The sequence below is a fragment of the Heterodontus francisci genome, chromosome 30, assembly GCF_036365525.1.
Source record: "Heterodontus francisci isolate sHetFra1 chromosome 30, sHetFra1.hap1, whole genome shotgun sequence".
Classification (NCBI taxonomy): domain Eukaryota; kingdom Metazoa; phylum Chordata; class Chondrichthyes; order Heterodontiformes; family Heterodontidae; genus Heterodontus; species Heterodontus francisci.
Window position 1 is genome coordinate 29,505,389 of NC_090400.1, and position 21,414 is coordinate 29,526,802.

Consider the following 21,414-nt stretch of genomic DNA (forward strand, 5'->3'; position numbering starts at 1 on the left):
TGACAGTTGATTGACCACTTAAGGACCTTGATTGACCTGGGGCAGGCCATTTCTCGCCACCACCCCATGTAAAATTGCAGTGGGGGTTGGGAATGGCCTTCCCTGCCTCCCACTCAATTTTACGCACACCCACCACCACACCCCCCCCCACCCCACAATCCGCCACCAGCCCACTCGTTTGGGGGGGGGGGATTGTAGAATTCTGGCCTATGTGTCGGGTGCAGTCAGCTAGGCGCCTAGATATGGTGTAGGCTGATGTGAGCTAGGCTCCTAGACACTGTATGTAGGGTGAAGAAAGATTGTGTGAATTGCAATTTTATGGCAAATTTTGCTGTAAGAGTGATGTTGCAGTGCTTTCTCCAAGGAAATTTGTGCATAACTGAAACATTGCTACATGCAAATTTCCTCAATTATTTGCCACTTCCAACATACATTTGCCAAACTCTCTGCCATCATTTATATAGCCCTGTCCCCCTCCCCCACCAACCTCCCCCACCCCACTCCCCATCCTCCTTGCAAAAGGCTGCCTCATGCATGGGTGTGAATTTATGCGAATAATGCTCCGGTGTAGTTTTACCCTCCAGATATTAGGTGCAACACAGCCCAAGGTCACCTGACATTGGTGTAACTGAAATGTCCAGAGATTGCTAGCAATGTTCTTTACATTTTTGATAGTGTTGGTTTTAAGAGTGTCCTTGGCATGATATTGATTAATGTTCAACAGATAGATGTGATGGAATCCATGAACGTTCATTTGCAGGAACTGGTAATGTAGGCGCTGGTATACTGGACATAGCCTGAAGATGTAGAGATGACTTCTGATGCATTGGATGACTGGGATACAAGACAACTTCCTCTATAAAGGGCCATGTATATGGCTCTAGCAGTCCACAAAGGTATTGTACAGACATTATTATCTGGCTGTTTCTGTACATGGTGCTCATCGACTGGCTGGTTGTCCTCCTTCTTCAGATACTTCATGCTGGTGTCTTCTTAAATGGCAAAGCTATGGAACAATGGTAATATGGAAGACTTTTGCTTGACAGTATCAAAGGACAAACCCTGACCTTTATCAGGATGCCTCCTGTGATTTTTGTTTTAATCCTCATAACCTCGACTCAACTGGTGTTCATGGTTGTCTGATGGCAGCCATGAACCATGGCTTCAAAGCATAGTGGCCAATCTTTCATTCTTCTGCTTGAATCGAACAATGCAGGCTAAATAATGGAAGCTGATGCCGAGGAAGCGTGCACTGACCTGAATTATTCTATTCATGGTGATCACAGACAAGCTGTATGTTCAGGCACCCGCTTGCGGTTCATGAAGATGGTGGAATTGTGGGCAGGATTCTGTAGAGTCAAATGGGTGTCATCAATTATCCCCTGGGCTCTGGAGTATCCTGCCATCTGGAATAATTGCAGAGAGCCACTGCTTCCATGGAATTGCACAGTATTTATTGAACAGAAACAGGCCATCACACCCAACTGATCTATGCTGGTGGTTATGCTTCACTCGAGCCTTTTCCCACCCTACTTCATCTTCATTATCGTACCTTTCTATTCCTTTCTCCCTCATGTACTTATCTAGCTGCCCCTTCAAGGCATCTATGCTATTCGTCTCAACCTCTCCATGTGCTAGCAAGTTTCACATCCTTACCATCTCTAAAGTAGTTTCCCCTGCTTACCTTATTGGATCTATTAGTGACTCTCTTATATTTATAGCTCCTAGTTTTTGACTCCTCCACAAGTGGAAACAGTCTCTGTGTCTAATCCATCGACCACTTTCATAATTTTAGAGACCAATATCAGGTCACCTCTCAGTCTTCTCTTTTCTTGAGCAAAGAGCCTCAACTTGTATATTCTTTGCTCATAGTTGAACGCTGCTGTGGTTGGTTACCATGGAGAACGAGTTGAAATAGTTTACTCTTGCAAATGTCACTTAAGTCACCTGCTTCACACCCCCTGTGTATCGCTGGCTGAATTTTGTGATTGATGTCCCCAAGTGGCAGCCTGGAAGACATCTGAGGTGTAACAATTGAGGGCTGTCATGTCCTCGACAGCTGCTGGCAGCATAATGCTTATAGTGGAGTTTGGCTGGAGAACAGTTGGGAGCAGCCGGCACATCATCATCACAGCCTCTCTTGTGAAATACATGCTCTGGTGACATGGTCTTTCAGACAAGTCCCAGTGAATAAGGAAAATTGCAGGTTCTGTCAATATGGCACATTTAAATTCAATTATATTTAAATAGAGCTCTCAGCTATTTCATGTGGGACTTTCCTTCTCTAGGTCCCACTCAACTGGAGATTACCACAAGGTCTGTTATGGATGAGCACAATTACTGCTCTGACTTCTTTCCCACCCCCATTAATTGTCAGTAGCATAAATTATCAGGAAATTCATCCTGCTGAGTCATCAAAGAGCAGCACTGGTGTGAGCATGTATAGCATGAGATGGTCCATGAGAACCCAACTCATGAATCTACATCTGACAAATTGCTACTGTATAGGGGATGTGAGCAGTAGTGAGTTGAGGCCTATTATCTCCCCACAGAAACAGAGGTAATACTGAAGGTTTACCGTTGAGCCACCACCTCTCTGGATCCCTCCAAACTGTTTGTCCGACATCCAATATTGAATGAACCAAATATTTGCTCCAACTAAATACTGGGAAGACTAAAGCTATTGAGTGAGAAATTGGGTTTGTTTGAGTCCTTTTCTATGGTGCTACGAGTGCCCTTACAGCTCCAAAATGGCATCCGCAGCGTGCGCACACATTTGGGGCAAAATGCGTTAGACGACATGCTGGTGAGGACATTCCTGCAGACCGTGAATGGCTGCCGGAAGTATGCAGAGCAGCAGATCATGATGTCATTCAGCTGATTTGATGGCTATGGTGCCATTTTAGAGCTCAACACTCCAGCTAATGCCTTTTCTTAATCTCACACAGCTAAACACAGTTTCAGTAGCAGGAAGGACACTCCCCCGCAAATAGTGCTATTTAAAGGGATCAACTTTAGGGGCGGCACAGTGGCGCAGTGGTTAGCACCGCAGCCTCACAGCTCCAGCGATCCGGGTTCAGTTCTGGGTACTGCCTGTGTGGAGTTTGCAAGTTCTCCCTGTGTCTGCGTGGGTTTCCTCCGGGTGCTCCGGTTTCCTCCCACATGCCAAAGACTTGCAGGTTGATAGGTAAATTGGCCATTATAAATTGCCCCTAGTATAGGTAGGTGGTAGGGTAATATAGGGACAGGTGGGGATGTGGTAGGAATATGGGAGTAGTGTAGGATTAGTATAAATGGGTGGTTAATGGTCGGCACAGACTCGGTGGGCCGAAGGGCCTGTTTCAGTGCTGTATCTCTAAATCTAAATCTAAAAACTTCTTACAGATTAGTTGCTGGTTGATTTCTTCTGGTTGTTGCTTCAATTCTACAAGTGTTTGGAGCTTTGTATAGTTGTTTCAAGTTGCAAAGGTCTCCTGAGAGTGGCAGGTGCTGAAAGAGTTTTTGTTGACTTCAAGATTTCTGCAAACCATTTGTTCCCAGACTTGGGTGCACTCGTAGGCATTACCCTTGGAATACAAGAAGACTTGGAAAATGAACAGTGGGCACGCAGAGCAGGTCAAGCTGCTGGAAGAGGGAGGAGGGGGATGGAGAGAAGGGCTCTCAGCAGGAGGCCGCATCTCCCCAGGCTGTCCAAGGAGCAATTCTCCTACCTGAACCTCAGTCAGAACAATGTGTGAGATGTCTGCTCTTCAGTAAGGATGTCCTCACTGAAATATGCCACCTGATGCTGCCACAACTGCAAACTCAGAAGACGGCAAGGACCACATTACCAGTGGTTGAAAAGATGACCACAGCCAAGAATTTTTATGCATCAGGCTCGTTCCAGGCTGGAGTTGAAGATATTTGTAACATCTCGCAGTTTGTCATCCACTGTTACATAAGGGAGGTCACTGAGATTCTCTATTCGATGAGAGCTGACTACATTTTATTCTCTCTTGCCAGAGAGAATCAGGTGGAGCAAGCACATGACTTTGCAAGGATTGTAGGCTTCCCCAAGCTGCAGAGTGCGATTGACTGCACGCACATGACTTTGCATCTTCCACGTTAACTCTGCCCTATAACTGGAACCGAATGCCCAGCTGTTGGATAAGCACAGGCAGCGGATCATGCAAGTCAATGCCTGATATCCTGGCAGCAGTCATACTGCCTTCATTCAGTGGTAGTCTAAAAGGTAGCTATTGTGCGACAAGGGCTGTTTGCAGACACATGGCTGATGACTCCAGTGTGCAACTCACACACACATGCATAACATTCATACAATGAAATCCATGCTGCCACACAAAATGTGATAGGACTGACCACTGGCCTGCGAAACAATGTTTCTCCAACCTGGACTGCTCTGGAGAGAGCCCTGCAGTATTCAGCAGAGTGGGTATCAAGATTTGTAGTGATCTGCAGCATGCTACATAATCTCATGGTCATGAGGGGACAGTGACAGTCCTTGCCACCAGTTATACAAAAAGCAGCTGAGCAGCACGAGGAAGGGGAGGAGGATGAGGAGGAAGAGGAAGGGAGGAGGTAATCTAGACAGCCCCTTTCTGCCTTGGCTGTCCCTGAGGAGTACATCTGCGCAATACCAGTAACGGCAACTCCAATTCACCAACAGTTCCACATCTCAGTCTCTGACCATCACAGCATCCAGTTGGCCACAATGCAAAAATAAAAACCACCACAAAACATTCTAAACCAAATTTATAAATGAAACCATGCCATACTGCATACAAAGCCAATAATCAACCTTGTGAATTCCCTTAGTGACTATCTTCCCTGTGCCTCCACATGGCCTAGAATTCCTGTGCAGTGTTACCCAAGTGGCTGCAGCATGCCTGGTGGAAGCTTGCTGACTTTCAGAGGAGAAATTTGCAGATGGCCTTGCAGGATGACCCTGAGCAGCTCTGGGCCAGATGCACCATCTTGGCAAGGGCAACAGCAGTCTGAGCTGGCTAGCTGAATTGCATCAGCAATGGTACTCGCAGAGTGGCAAGGGTGGAAGGATAAATGCTGCCTTCCTGAGAGAAGACAGCAGGTTTGTGCTCCATGGAACCATTGCCCCAATGTGGTGCCTCAACAATCTTAGTAATCTGTTGGAGGACAGATTGCTGGACTTCTGTGACACCCTGCAAATCCCTTTGCACACTGTAATCCACAGCCATGATGGCACAGTCAGAGCATGCATGGTTGGGTCCACAAGTGTATGAATAAAGTTGGCACCATTTCCATGCTGGAAAGGATGAGCTCCAGGCTCCATGCAAAGCTCTGTGCCAAGATGGTGCCAGACTCCTTAATGTTGCTTGATAATGACCGTAGGTTTTTTTGGCAGGCTTCCCAATGCACCAAGCATTTTGTCATGCAAACCCATCAGCACTCTGTTGGTTGCCCAATTGCTGTGCTGATCTGAATCCTCTGCAGCAGAACTCATATGCAACCTCGCCCTCTGGTGAGCTGGCGTCTGCACTATCCTTGCCCCCTGCTCTGGCTGCAGACCACTCATACCCATTGCTTCACTACTTGCAAATCTTGCCTCTATCCTAACCTCTAAATTATGTGCAATATTAGCATCAGAGCTGCTGCCTGGGAGTGTGAAATGGAGTGATGCTGCATTTTCATAATCACTGACTTCATGCTGTTCCTCCACTGCCTGGGCAGGTTGCAACTCTTGGGTATCTGAAAGGAGAAAGGCACAGGGGTAAGGTTGTGGTGTGGAAAGGAAAGCAAGAGGTGCATCTACAGCTTGTAAATCAGAAGAGAGTGTGGGATGAAGGAGAAGTGGGATGTGAGGAGAAGGATTAGGTATGAGGATACTATCATCATCAATGGTTTCAGCTTAGCATCTCAGCCTCAGCAATGGGAGTCCCAATAATGGCTAACACCATCTCTCCCATGGGGGTTAGGACATGCAGGTGTGCCTGTCCTCCTCCGGTTAGCTCCTGTTGCCTCCGGTTGAGGACCACCTTGTCCTGCAACAGAGCAGAAAGTGTGCCATTAAGCTTTGTGTGATTTATTGGCTGAATCAAAATGCTGGCAATGAGTGCTATGAGGCTTACAGCAATGCTAAATATGAGGGTGAGGTGAAGGATATGAATATTAGGTATGAGTCCTGACGGATAGACAATGTTGGTAGGTGAGTGATGGAAGTGTGCAGAATTGAGCAGTACCTGATGTTTGTAGTGCAATTGGTAGGTTGGGGCATTTGAAGATGCATTCACTGACCTTGATCACTCATGAGGTCATTGAACTTTTCGTGGCACTGTCTCTAGGTCCTCGGGGTTGAACTCCCAATATTGATCTCCGTGGCTATCTGGTCCCACTGCCTTCTAAGCCTGTGTCTGGAGGACCTCTTGTCCTCCTCCCCCACTACCAAATCTCCGCCCACCACCCCCCTCCCCCAAGAATGCAATTGGATACACCCAAATCACATCGACAAAGGTGCCTCATTTGGGACATGAGCTGGGCTGGATCATACAGCCATGATTTAAATTTGACTCATTTTGATTAAATATTTTTTGACATGTGACTCAGCTGTGATTTCCACATCAAACACATTAACATGTGACCCTAAAACTATATGTAAAAAAGACTTGAATTAGACAGCAATTTTTGGGAGTGATTGTCAGCTTCTCACTTGAAAAATGTTCCACCGATAATTAAAAATCCGGAGGGCCCAGACAAGCCCCTCATTTGCCCTATTTTTCAGGTGAGCCTGTAAATGGGAGGTCAGAACATCCACCTCAAACAAACTGTTTAAATATGTATATCACAAAACAGTCCAGGAAACTTGTAGTCGCTTCTGCTGAACCAAGGAGAAGCACACTTGCTCTACTTGCACACACTCACCAAAAAAAAAAGTCTTCTGCCCTATTACAGACCTTCCCTTTTTTCCTTTTTCCACCGTTCCCAATTTGGCCTACTTAAAACCTATCACATTTCTAACCTTTCCCAGCTCTGATGAAAGTTCATCGACCTGAAACGTTAACTCTGTTTCTCTCTCCACAGATGCTGCCTGACCTGCTGTGTATTTCCAGCATTTTCTGTTTTTATTTCAGCATGGGAGCTGTCTGATTTCCCACCCACCCAGAAGTGGCAAGCAGCAGCTCACTATATGCTAACGAGGTCCGACGTCAATATGGCTTGGGCCTCAAATTGGCACGACCGGACCTAAGACACGTTTTGAGCACAACTTTAAAATCATGCACCCTCCTCCCCAACTAATATCCTGAGGACATCCCAAACCACTTCACAACTAATAGATTACTTTGAGAGTGTAGTCATTGTTGTTAGGTAGTAAAAGACAACAACAGATTTGCACATGGCATGGCCCCACATACAATAAGTAAGTTCAATGACCAGTGGTGGTGATGGTTGAGGAAGTAGTATTAGCCAGGACAGTGGAAGAACTCATCGCTTTTATTTGAAAAGAACCATGAGATCTTTTATGTCTATCTATAAAATCACTTACATCCCCCTAGAGGTCAACTTAATTTTTGTGATGACTAATTTCTGATACCCACTAAGAACACTAGTGGTCTCCTAATCCAGCATTAAGAAGGAATCATTCACTTCAGTCTGTTGAGGAAGTGGGCAGTTCCCATACACACCTTATTAGGCTGTTATTTTCTCCATTTGCACAGCCTTCACATCTCTCACTATCTCAGACCAACAGAAAACTCTGAAGACCTCTGTTGTGCTGCTTTATATTAAGTCAGTTGAAGAGCAGGCTAGGATGGGCTTCCTCTGATTTTCCTGCTCTTCCAGTGTGAGGAACTGTCTGACCTCTCCTTGGAACTTCCTGGAAAGGACATTTGAGATTGGCAAATCATCATGTGGGAACTCAAAGCCTACATCCTGCCACTGGGTGGCATAGAATGTTTTAGACTCAATATTTTTCCCTCGGCTAGTACTAGACACACACTTTTCACAACCCACCCCAGACATCCATTTCAAGCTATATAATGACCTCGTTCAGGTCTGCTCTCTGGATTGAGCCAATGTTCTTAGACTTACTCAGAACTTTAAGTTCTCTTTGTATGTGTAAGTGCAAGACATATTTCCTAATGAGATACCATTAATTCATGGTGACATACGTTGAAGATGCTATTTGTCAATTCACCAAACACCATCTAGTACTATTATGCTTTGCCAATGTTTCATTTCTGGTTCCCATTTTAGTCCAGCTGCTTCAATTCCTTTGTGCATGTTCCCTCCCTCCTCATTAAAGCTGTCTGTTTGCTCCCTCTCTTTAGGCTTCAGCCATGTCACACACCTTACCCAACTAAGTGGATGTAGCAGATATCTGCCTCAAGCCGGAGAATTCCACACCCGATCCAACCTCTGGAAGAATCACACGAGCTGCCATGGGTGACTTTCCCATTCATCTTCCCTCTGTGCAGAAAATACTAAGCTTCTTCTCAGGGTCTCACTTGTCCAGTTGGCCAAAATCAAAAGCTCATCTTACAAGAAAATGTTGGCACAAATCCACGCCCTACCACTGCAAACTGCAGTGTGTTGGGACCTCACTGTACTGGGCTGTTTGCACTAACCTTTCCTACATGTTTCCAGTCTTATGAAACAATTAGATTTCCAACAGATCAGATTATCCAGCAATTTCACTCAATTATTCTCAGTAATACTCAACTCATTCACTCTTTTCCTGCTAACACAGATCTGATACCAGTTCACCAATCAGACAGGGCATTGGTACATCTCTTGGAATAAATTGGACACTCTACTGTTCCACACCCTGTAACCTCTAAACAACTACATAAGAACTCAAAATAATCGTTAATAAGGAAACAGCGTGGCCCATTCTAATTTGTCCATCTAGCCGCTTCTTGAAGTCCCACCTTCAACACAGTTCAATTCATTTTCAAATAAAAATTTGATTTTCAGATAAGTATTATTTGTGACGTTAGCTAACAGCTCACCAATGTTCCTGTGCGCTTCTTACCAAAACCTTATTTAAATAATGCTAATTACATACACTTGAAAAGAAAAATGTCTAGCTTAGATTTGCCAAATTCCCTGCTTCTGCTTCAACAAGCAAGTGGTCTGCAGTTAGAGTGTACTTGCAGTGAGGGGAGATAAGCTTCATTATTGATGAATTGCATCAAATATGAGGGCCTAGAAGATGAGCTTTAAGCACCACTGGCTAGGCCACATGTGGACCTGTTTTTTTGTATGACATTCAGGGCAAACCAATTTGGTGAAGGAGGCTTAAAACAGGCATTAGGTCCCTTATTTGCACCTGCACTGGGACTAACACCTGTTTCAGGTCCAGCCCCAAGATGCCTCTTCTGATGCCTATATTAATATGAACTTCAGGCTCGGAATGTGCTCGATGTTGTCCACCATATTGGATGCTCTGGTGCCAGTTTTGTGTCTCCAATTTCTAGGCCAATAAATCAGTTTACAGGATTTAGTAAGCCCTTGTTTTATTATAGTTTGGTCTAATCATGCATGTGAAATTCCACAAATGCATTTTGAAAGGCAGTTTTTAAAAAAAAGATACAGAACCACAAAGTGGTCCTGCTACTTTGCAACAAATTCTACATGCTCAGCAGTGCCACCAGCAGACCTAACAGTGGTATTGCCAGTCAATTAAAAGGAATGACTTATTCTCACTTACTTCTTTCAGAGGAAAATGATTAACTCACCATAAATTTTTGAAAATATTACTTTTCTTGTTGCCATGGAACTGCTCAAGTATGGTGTCCCCTCCTCTTAGGATGAACAGCTCCGCTGCAAACTGTGGTAGATGTTCACTTTAAACTGGCCTGAGAGTCTCCCAGAAACTTTCAACCCTGCACATTTCTCAGCTCTGATATAGGGTTGCCAACCCTCCAGGAATGTCCTGGAGTCTCCAGGAATTGAAGATTAATCTCCGAACATTGCTGGAAGCAACCCAGGAGAAAAAAATCATAGGGGCATTAAAAAAAATCATTTTATTTCAAAACATCTTGTTTGTTAGTTGTAAAAATGTTGACGTTGGAAAAGAAAAGGCTGTGTAACTGACAGTCAGGAACCATCCAATCGGGTGATAAAGAGTCAGTTTGCTTTCCAATTGGCGTGGAAAGCTGTGATTGGAGTGAGGTGGTCATATGATGAAACCTCCAGGATTATACCCAGCCCGAGTTGGCAACCCTATCTCTCCTGTGTTTTGTGAATACTTCTCAGGCTTGCTTGAAATCTCATCCAATGCTGATTGTAATGGCCCCATGCTTAGATGTAGGTTGAGCCTTTCCATCATTAATATCAATGATGCAGTCCAGCAGGGAGTGAGAACCTACTCAATCGGCTTACCATTCCGGCAACAATTTTTCTAAAAACGTCAGGATATGAAAAGAGGGAATACTTTGAGCCACAAAGCATTCAACACTTCCCTGGACTTTTCCTTCCTTTATAAATATTTTTTGAAATGTTTGTCTTAACAGTTAAAGCACTAATGAACGCCAGATGGTGACACTGCTGGGTTTGGTACAGTACAATAGTCTCAACAACGCCACCATCTGATCCTTCATGGCACTGTAGCCCATGATCACAAACAGAATTCTTAATCCCATTTATATCAAATTGTATGCTACTATTTTTCTAACACACTTTTCAATGAAAATATGGGCACACCAAATTGATGGAATCACTGGCATCGTGCATTCTGTGACTGCATAACCAATTTTATACAATTATTTATACATCTTATCAGGTTTGTGAACTTGGGGAAGAGGTCTGAGGTAAACTGCCATTTTTAAAATGCCATCTTACATTTCTAATGACATCAGAGTGTAAGGCAGCTTAAATAGCTCAGCAGTTGATGTGTCCACTGATGAGCAATTCAATGATTAACGTATTTAAATGAGAGCAGAGATTTACACTGAACTGTGCCATTAAATGCTGAATTATTATTATACAGATAACAAGGTCCCACATAACCAACTGCACCAAATTTGGACCTTTTTTCAATGTGTACACTTAGGTGGAGTAGACTGTACTTCGTTCGCTAACTTGCTGGCAATTGCTTCAGTCAGTGAATTGGTTCCCCGACTGTTCCCCACAGACCAGCCTGACCATGATTACCTAAATGAGCAGCTGGACCCAGGAAGCTGTTGTGATGAGGCGGCGGTCCAAAGGGATTTCCAGTTGGATGTGTGGTGCCTAAAAACAGACAGAGAAGTTAATTTTCCTTGAAGTTACGAGGGAAGCATTTGCATTAAATCTTTCAAAGTGATCTACATAATTATGTTTTTGGTTTGCCAAACTACTTTGGGAGGTAAAGCACTTTCTAATTAGTTGTCTCTTGGTGGTATCATGGGTACTTAGCACAACATATCACTGTTAACTCCAGGCTGGCTGAGGTGAGTTTCATTTTCAAAGTCTTTTGATTCCAAAGATCGATGCACATTTGTAGAGAATGCTAGCTTTCACAAGGAAATATTTCCAGAAATCATCTGGCTACATATGCAATCTATTAAAAATAATTTAACTTAAAAAAGCCTTTGGTCATTAAAAGAGAGCAACAAACCATCTCCAAGAGGCAGAGAGAAACAGAGTGACTGAAACACAAATAAATGGGGGGAAACCAAAATAGACAGATAAATAGAAATAAAAAGATACAGAAGTAGAGGGCAAAACAGAGACACCAATAAAGAAAGACAGCGAGGAGACAGCTAGAGAAAAAGAAATAAAGTAAGAAATATGGGAGAGATCAACAGAGAAAGAAAAACAGAGAGAGACAGAGAACTAGGTGAAGGAGAGACAGACAGAGAATAGGAGAAAGATAAACTAACAGAAATGGAGGGAACGAGTTGGGAAAATAGGAAGAAAAAGAGAGAGGATAAGAAATCGGACAGATAAAGGGGAAGAGAAAGACAGAGAGGACAAATAAAGGGGCACTGAGGTGCAGAGGAAGGAAGAGTGAAGAAAGTCACAGAGAAATAGGAAAGACCTATAATGTCATATTGTTACTACCTTGCTGACCAGTGGGAAAAAGTTCTATTCATTATTTACTTTATTGTAACTGTACATAATTTTCAACACCTCTATTAGGTCACTCTCTGGAGTAAACAAAATCCCCAACTTCTCAAGTCTCTTTTCATAACTCTAGCTCATATTTCTGGTAACATCCGAGCTCCATCTTTTCCATAATTTTTTTCGCAAACAGAAGTAATAGAAGCAGGAGTAGGTCATTCGGCCCCTTGAGCCAGCTCTGTCATTTAATAAGATCATGGCTGATCTGATTGTGGCCTCAACTCCACTTTCCTGCCTGCCCCCGAAAACCCTTGACTCCCTAATAGATCAAAAATCTGTCTAACTCAGCCCTGAATATATTCAATGACCCTGCATCCACTGCTCTCTGGGAAGAGAATTCTAAAGATGAATGATCCTGAGAGAAGAAATTCCTCCTCATCTACATCATAAAAGGGTGACCCCTTATTCATATTTTTCATATAATTGAGTCCCAAAACTGTAAACAGTATTCCAACTGTGGCCTCATTAAGTTCAAGAATGCTTCCTGGGGGACTCCTGAGGTGACATGCTGGGGTAGGAAGAAAAGCCACTGCTAAAGATGTTCTTGCAGCACTCGGAGATTTATACAATACACGAGTCAATCTCCTGTGGCAATGCACAGCAGAAATCAGTGCCAAGTACAGTATTCAGGTCAAACATGGTTAGAGGGCAAGAGGACAATTGGACATGGCAGAGGAGGGGTGTGAGGATACAAGGGGAGGGCTGTGAGGATTCGAGGGAAGGGCATGTAAGGATATGAGGAGAGGGGAGAGACCAAGCAGAGGAGTGCAGATTTGGAAGGTAGGGGAGGGAGAGAGGAGGGAGGGAAGACAAGACCTGGGCCCAAATGTTACCAGGGTGGGAAATTAAGTATCTTGGAATGTTTTATGAGTTAAAGGCACTATATAAATACAAATTACTGTTGTTGCGAAATTGGAAATGTTGCTGTGTAGGGAACCATTGATAAATGAAGCTTAATGGGGTGGGGGTTTGAATGTGAAATGCTGCTCAGAGTGGGTGTGTTTGGGAATTGCTGTTCAGTGGGGTAAAGGGGAAATTACACTCGGACAGTATGGAACTGGTGGGGATGGCACTACTATGATTAGTTTAGGTAAGCTGCTCCATTGGCAAGGTCAATGTTGTTTCCGCTTCGGGTGCTGTTTCTGCAGAGATTAATCATGGGATGTACAGGATCGTACTCTGTGGAGGAGCCAACACAGTGGGGGTGTATCATTTCAGTGGGCTAGATTCAACAGTGGGAGTCTTGAGAACAATTATTTGTTCAGTTTGTCATCAGGAATGTTTCTGTATTTAGTATACATTTGAATCCAGAGTTATTCTGAAGGGTCATTGTGGTGCAATCCAAACCCTCCTCATTGCCTGTGGGAGTTCACACTGCATTAAAGAGCTCAAGAAAGGTGTCCTCCCTTTCTGGTTCTTCAATTTATTGCAGAACTGCAGACATTGACATTTTCATCACAGTGGTGACCACATCTACTTATCTTCCCAAGTTCAAAGAGGGGAGCATACAGGGTCCATCACAGTAATGTTAACTGAGCTCTGTGTACTTCAATGAATCACTGAATGTGACCCTCACAATACCACTCACAGGTACAGTACCATAAGAATGGTGTGGCCTCTCACTTTAATATATATAATACACTCATAAATACAGAATAGAACTATATAATATATACCTCCTGTGGTCTTGTGCAAAGGGACTGCAAAGTATAGTAGTAGAGACTAAGGTATAATTCATACAGGGCATGCAGATTTGATAAAGTCTCCAATAAGTAATCCATACTGTCCTATTAAAAATTCCTATCCCGACATTTATAATGGACACTGCCTGCATAAGCCTATCTTAACTGTAGTTATATCCTTCCAATAACAGTGGGGTCCGATGTGGGAGGGTGCAATTAAAGTGTGACAAGTTTACCCAGGCAGTTTCCATTATGAACATAGACGTAGAAACTGATATCATGGAAAACTTTGACAGCGTGCATAGACACAAAATATTTGATAAATTTGGTGTATTGGACAGGAGGGGGGGTGGGGTTTGGTTAGCTTAGTTGGAAAGACAGCTAGTTTATGATGCTGAAAGAAGTCAACAGTGTGGGTTCAATCCCTGTACCAGCTGTCATAGTTCATGGAGGCCTGCCTCCTCGCCTTGCCCCACACTCAAGGAGTGGTGACTCTCAAGCTATACATCACCAGCTGTCTCTCTAATGGGGAGAGATGCCTATGGTCCTTTGGGACTATGGCTAGAGCAAAAAAAATTGGAAAGGAAGCATAGCCACACACAAGGCCTGGGATTGGTTTTGATTATTTATGGTGATGGATATACTTGTCATGGGAGTGACGCTCTCCATGAGAATATGATTACAAAGCAGGACAGTAAAATTGTTTTGCTTGAGCTTCATGATTTTGCTCCAACTAAACCCGTGGACTACTGGTATCGGAAAGGAATCCAAAAAAATCAACCATTTCTTTCTTCCCATTCAGTGGTGCGTCTTGACTTTCATGTGTGCACAGAGAAGCCATGAAAGTATCAGAAAATTTCAGGGAAGAAGAGTGGCGATTAAAAGTGCTGCCTGGATTCTAATCCTTTTTAATCAAAAATGAAAGAAAGAACTTGTATTTTTATAGCACCTTTCACAACCCCAGGATGTCGCAAAGCACTTTACAGCCCATGAAGTACTTTTGAAGTGTAATCACTGTTATAACATATGAGAAAGATTTCTCCTGAGGAACCTACTGTTATACTGAACTCCATTCCTAGACAGATTTATAATTCGAGTCTATATTCTGTCCATTCAAGGCTATTAACACAGACTTTACTGTAAGTGAATGGTTTTAAACACAATTTATTTTAAAACAATATATGGAATGCTCGTAAGCATGGTCTCCTTCTTACCTGCAAGAACTGACTCAATCTGGTTTTTTGCTTTCCTCTGTACAGCAGATTGTGTACTGGGTAAATGTTGGGAACGCAAGCCAATGCATTCAATACTAAATGTGAATAGCACCATCTAGTGGAATGAGTATTGTATGGAAACAGCAAAAATATTGGCATCGCGGGAAACTGTTCATAACTTTGTCTTGCTGGGAGTACCGACAAGAGCAGATGCTGGCATTCTGTGACTCCTGAGGGGATAACCACACTATTAACTGCTATTCCTTACCAGCAGTGGAGAAGAGGGTTGCTGGACGAGCCAGCTCATGGGGGTGGTGGATAGTTCCAAACATGTTGGGGCCCGGTGGTCTGCTCAGGAACTCTGGTTTCAGGCCAAAGTCTAGCTTGTGTGGATCCGACTGCATCTGTTGCTGCAAGAGGCAAAAACAAAACAGCCTGTTAAATTTATGTTTCACTGCACCTCATGCATTTTTCCCCTTTTTAAAGCCTGCCTCAGTGGGATGACAGGCAGCTACAGTTTGAATGAATACTGGCACACATCCTGTCACACACAATTGAAAGAATGCTGATACAAAAGCAAAATACAGCGGATGCTGAAAATCTGGAATAAAAACAGAAAATGCTGGAAATACTCAGCGGGTCAGGCAGCAACTGTGGAGACAAAAAGAGTTCAGGGCCTAGCCCGGGAATCCGTCCCGCATTTTATGAGTCCCGGGGCTTTAATTGTCCCGAGGCAGGACTTCAACCCGCTTGAGGGAGGAAGTCCCGCCTCAGTTAGCTGCCTGCCCATCAGCGGGCCAGCAGCTCTTAGTCCCCACAGCGCCACCAGGAGCGTTGGCCACTGCTGGGACTGCAGCACAGCCGCACCATGAAGCCAAGAGGGAAGGTAAGTTGGGCATACCTCACCAGTGAGATCGATCGTGCCCTGGTGAGGCTAGAGTAGTCGTTTGGGGGGAGGGGGTGCATCTTGGGTCCTGGGGCTGGGTTAGGAGGCAGGGGCGGCCCTCAATCGGGCACTCTGTGCCCGACTGCCATGGCCCCCCCCCGCCCCCGGCACTTGGAAAGGCCGACAGCTATTGCTGGGCAGTCTTTCACGTCCCCAGCACGTCCACTTGCCATGGGTAAAATACCCCTGGAGGTGGGCGAGGGCCCTTAAGTGACCACTTAAGGGCCTTGATTGGCCTCGGGCAGACGGGCCGTTTTCAACCCCCACCCAACTGCCGTAAAGTTGACCGTAGGCAGGAGCGGGGCGTGTAGCCCTCCCTGACCCTCCCGCTCAATTTTACGCCGCCCCCCATCCTTCTCCACGCCACCATCCACTGGGGCGGCATAAAATTCAGCCCAGTGTTTCAGGTTGATAACCTTTCATCAGAACTTCCAATTAACTGCCTGAGACATTGGATTGGATTTTACCAGCCCTCTGGGGACAGGCTGCCAGGCAGGAGGCCCCCTTAAAATGGCATAGGAAGGCAGGGCATGGCCATCGTTTTTCTGCCGACATTCCAACTTGCCAGTAGTGGGCAGCCCTCCTGTCCAGAGTCCAACTGAGCCAGTTAAGTGGCTAATGATGGGCCTCTTGGCACCACCTCTGGCATTTTCGCAGTGGTGGGGGGGCGGGGGGGCAGGCCTTAGACATGTGGGGGGACTGCCAGGTAAATCCTGGTAGCCTCCCAGCGGGCTTGGAGAGGGGGTTCTTCCTATTTAGGCACCCTTTGGACCACAGGGGGCCCCCTAGTGTCAACAACAGCTCCTGCAGACATAACATCACCTGCCCTCAACAACCCCACCAACAGCCAGGGCCTGGCCGACTGGCCCCAGCACCCAAGACTCCACTTACCTGGTTGTGAGGACGCCCACTCATCTTTTGCATCCTCTTCTTCCAGGTGCAGTACCAGCAGTGAACACCACTCCTGGTGGAACTGCTGAGGCTGCTGAGCAGCCGGCCCTCCGGCTGGCTGACAGCTCCTGGGGGCTCTCTTTGCAGCTGGGTGGGAAGGGGTCTAATCCTGCATAGAGGTAGGAGAGAGGTGGGAGTCTCACTGTGGGTGGAAGGGGAGGGCAGTCTGTTTTTGTGGGGAGTGGGAGATACAGGATTTGTTCCTGCGGGAGTCACTCTGCGGGTAGTGGATGGGGTCTGTTCCCACCGGGGTCTCACTGCAGATGCTATGTTCCTGTGGGGAGTGAGGGACAGACTTTTCCTGTGGGCAGTTGCGGGGAATGGGGTTTGTTCCTGCAGGGGTCTCACTGTGAGTGGGGGGGTGGGGTCTGTTCCTGTGGGGGACGAATGGGGTTTCTCTTTTGGGGGTCTCCCTTTCCTCTACTGTAAAACTGGCCTCAATGATACACAAACACGAGAAAAATGGTGCAAACTGCACTCCTACTGTTTATCCGTGATTTCCACGGTTCTGCTGCCATAGGTACGACAGACTGGCTGGAGAACCCGTGTGGATATTCGTCCCCTTGTACATCAAACCTCTGCAATTCTCGGACAGTCTGAATCATTTTCCAACCTTTGCCACCTTCACTGCTGGTAATACTGTTTCTAACAAAATCTTTCCTGGCAGATCAGCATCTAGCAAACCAGGCCCTTCAGCCCAAGGACAATGACTGCCTGCTGTGCGTTCTAATGATAGACAAGGTTCCCCAGTTGACTAACATCCAAAGGTACAACCCCAGGCAGTACTTGGACCGCTTAAATTGCTGCATCCCAATCGTACTGAAGACAGATAAATGCTGAGTAGAACTAGCCCTGGGTGTTGGCCCTGTTACAGCTACAAAGCTCCAGTTCGAGCAGACAAGTTTCCTGGTCCCAGCTGAAACTCAATTGCAACTGTTGAGGCCTCTGGAAATTCATTATTAGTTTCTTATTGCAGTAAAGTCCTGACAAACAAGTTATAGATAAAAATTCCACATGAAGATTGAAGTCCAGGTGGATTAAGATTTTTAGAAAATGTCAATAGAGGTTGTTAACTGACCAATCATTATACCCTGACCCAATTAAATGGTCCTTTGGCAACTTAGTGCGGAGAAGAATCAGACAGCACGTTTACATTATTTTGCAGTAATGTTTAACTAAATCGCTACATAGCATTTTCCAGAAGGGCTGACGGAATTTAACATTTAAAGCTTCAAAATGGGGCTTCCGTTAGGAGCTGTAATTATTCATCGTTGAAATGTGTGCTATTATGCAAGTTACACATGACTCATTGATCTTAGATAAGTCGCAATCCCCAGGGGTGGACATTTCAAAATCAAATGTCAAGGTGGAAATCAGGCACCAGGGCTTTGGAGTAACAGCAGTGACTGGGATGCAGACTAAACAGGAGTGAGTTGGATGTGGGACTAACAGGAGTGATTAGGGGGTAGATTGACAGGAGTGATTGGGATGTGGACTAACGGGAATAATTGGGATATGGGATTGAGCACTGCAGTCCTATATTGGGATGAAGCATTAACAGCTATGCAAAAAAAGTAAATTGAACAAGCTTTATCATTTACTTTTACCTTCTGGTGATTTTTCTTTGTTTACCAATTTTTTTTGTTTGCAGCTATGGATCCCAAAGCTTTCCACCACTGGGGTTTGTCTCATATCCTGTCTGGGTCTGTTATAGACTAATCGATAAAGATTGATTGCTATGATTAGTCAGCAATTTCATTATCATTGTATGATGCAACTACCATAATGGCAGTTTTTGGTCTTTTTGCATCTAGCAATTCCTATATTCCTATGTATTAGTATCAGTTCTGGGGAATAGAACTTTTCCCATTTTATACCCTGGAATACTACCCCCACTGCTTGCCATTCACCACTGGAATGAGGTACTGAAACACTCTGGAAAAATGGCAATAAACCCTGGAAACAACTGATGAACACTATAATAGGGAAATTTAACAGAGGAGGAATTCTATACAAGGTACCAGGCAGTGAAACAACTGTAGGAAACTCATTTAGACTTCAGTTGATTTTATAGGTTGCTTAACTTGCATGTTTCATATCATCTAAACCTCTTGATTAGTTGGTCTCTGTAACACATCACTTGCACGGCTAATGCCGGCATCTCTTGATTCGGTTGGCGCTTGGAGCTCTCTCCCCAACAGCAATTATGGTGAACACATGAACATTTAAAGCAACACTCATCAGGGAGTGCGAATACAACATTCATGAAATCTTGGGCCGAAGACTGACCTTGACTTTCTGCTGATGGTGGTATATCTGCCATGCTATGTGGACATGCATGGCACACCACTTGCCAGGCTTCTGTGGAACACAAAATTTAAAGATTATACATTCAATAGTCATTACAGTAGATGCTAGCTATTCATAACCAATGCAAACTTTGGCTTGGGCCTCCAAATTGAGGGCTGTACTCTTCGGCCTTGTATCAAATCCTGCTCCCTTGATCCTACTCCCACTAAACTGCTGGCCACCCAACTTTCCCTCCTGGTCCTCATGTTAGCTGATATATTACCTATTCTCTCTCTTCAGGTACTGTCTCTCTCTCCTTTAAATCTGTCGTCATCACCCCTCTCCTTAAAAAACACCCTTGACCTCCCCACTGTCCTTGCAAAGTACCACCCCAGCTCGAACCTCCCTTTCCCCTCCAAAATCCTTGAACACGTCACTGCCTCCCAAATCCATGCCCATATTTCCCATAACATTTGTATCACTCTGGTCAGGTTTCCGCCCCTGCCACAGTACCCAAACAGCTCGTATTAAAGTCACAGATGACATTCTATGTGACTGTAACAAAAGAAAACCTTCCCTCCCCAACCTTTTCAACCTGTCCGCAGCCCTTGACATGGTTGACCACACCATCCTCCCCCAACGCCTCTCCACTGTCATCCAGCTAGGTGAAACCGCATTTACCTGGTTCCATTCTTATCTCTCTAATCGTAGCCAGAGTATCACTTGCAATGGCATCTCTTCCTGTTTCCGCACCATTAACTTTGGCATCCCCCAAGGATCTATCTTTGGCCTCCTCCTGTTTCTCATCTACATGCTGTCCCTCGGCGACATCATCCAAAAGCACCATGTAAGTTTTCACATATATGACACTCAACTCTAACCTTATGATCACCTCTCTCAACTCCTCCAACTTTGCTAAATTACCAGACTGCTTATCTGATATCCAGTACTGGATGAGCAGGAATCTACTCCAATTAAATATTGAGAAGAGTGAAGCCATTGTCTTTGGACCCCACTCCAGACTCCACCCCTGTTCCTGTCAATTGTCTTAGACCAAACCCAAGGTGAGCTTCCAATCACATATCTGTGCCATCACCAAGACCATCTATTTCCACCACTATAACATTGTTCGACTTCAACTGTTTCAGCTCATCTGCTGCTGAAACCCTCATCCATGCCTTTGCTGCCTCTAGACTTGACTATTCCAATGCACTCCTGGCCAGCCTCCCAGATTCTATCCTCTGTAAACTTGAGGTCATCCAAAATTCTGCTGCCCGTGTCCTTACTTGCACCAAGTCCCATTCGCCCTTCACCCCTGTGCTTGCTGAACTATACTGGCTTCCAGTCAAGCTACGCCTCAGTTTTAAAATTCTCATGCTTGTTTTCAAATCCCTTCATGGCCTCACCCCTCCCTATCTCTGTAATCCACTCCAGCCCCGCAATCCTCCGAGCTGTCTGCGCTCATTTAATTCTGGCCTCTTGAGCATCCCCAAATTTAACTGCTCCACCATTGGTGGCCATGCCTTCAGTTGCCAAGGCCCTATGCTCTGGAATTTGCTCCATAAATCTCTCTGACTTTCTCTTCCTTTAAGATGCTTATTAAAACCTATCACTTTGACCAAGCTTTTGGCCAACTGCCTCAATATTGCTTTATGTGGCTCGGTGTCCAACTTTGCTTTATAACGCTCCTCTGAAGTGCCTTGTGTTGTTTTATTATCCAATGATGCTATACAAATAAGTTGTTGTTATAGTAGACAACTGAAATATTCCTTTCCAAGTCATCCATTCTTCAAAATCCCATTTTAAGGCACATTGGCAGAGGCCTCTTTTCGTCTGTTGCTGTTCCCTAAAATGCTCCACCCAGTGTACATTTGTGAGCATACATGCAATATTTTCCAGAAAGGGTAGCAATACTTTGCAGCCCCAAGACCCATGAACTTCTTAATTAAAGAGTGGACAACTGATCTGACTTCATTGAAAACTGGGCAGCCCACATTCTATCACTCCACCTCCACTTTACCTCCCACTTGTATCTTGCTGAACGTCCTGAACCTTAGGCTCCCCAAGTTGCTCACAGTGTGGCTTGTGGTGAGCCACTTATCAATTCCTTTCCCTGCATCTCCAACAGCATTTTAAGATGTGCCATCTTCCTTTGAAAGTATTTAACAAATCTTTTTCAGATTTGTTTACAACCACACAACTTTTTAACATAAATCACAATAAAATGTATTATTACTCTGCTCTGTCACCCTGA

General features: G+C 44.8%; 1 protein-coding gene across 6 annotated transcripts in view; it reads right to left on the reverse strand.

Annotated features, from left to right (window-relative positions):
• Positions 1-21,414, reverse strand: part of auts2a (activator of transcription and developmental regulator AUTS2 a) — a 1,290,268-nt gene that overhangs the window by 19,916 nt on the left and 1,248,938 nt on the right. For all 6 annotated transcript variants that reach the window (XM_068010284.1, XM_068010283.1, XM_068010285.1 and 3 more), the window contains 3 exons: positions 19,161-19,232; positions 15,243-15,384; positions 11,128-11,205 (listed from right to left, as the gene is read on the reverse strand). In XM_068010284.1, coding sequence (XP_067866385.1) covers positions 11,128-11,205; positions 15,243-15,384; positions 19,161-19,232 — 292 coding nt within the window. The remainder of the gene's footprint in view (positions 1-11,127; positions 11,206-15,242; positions 15,385-19,160; positions 19,233-21,414) is intronic.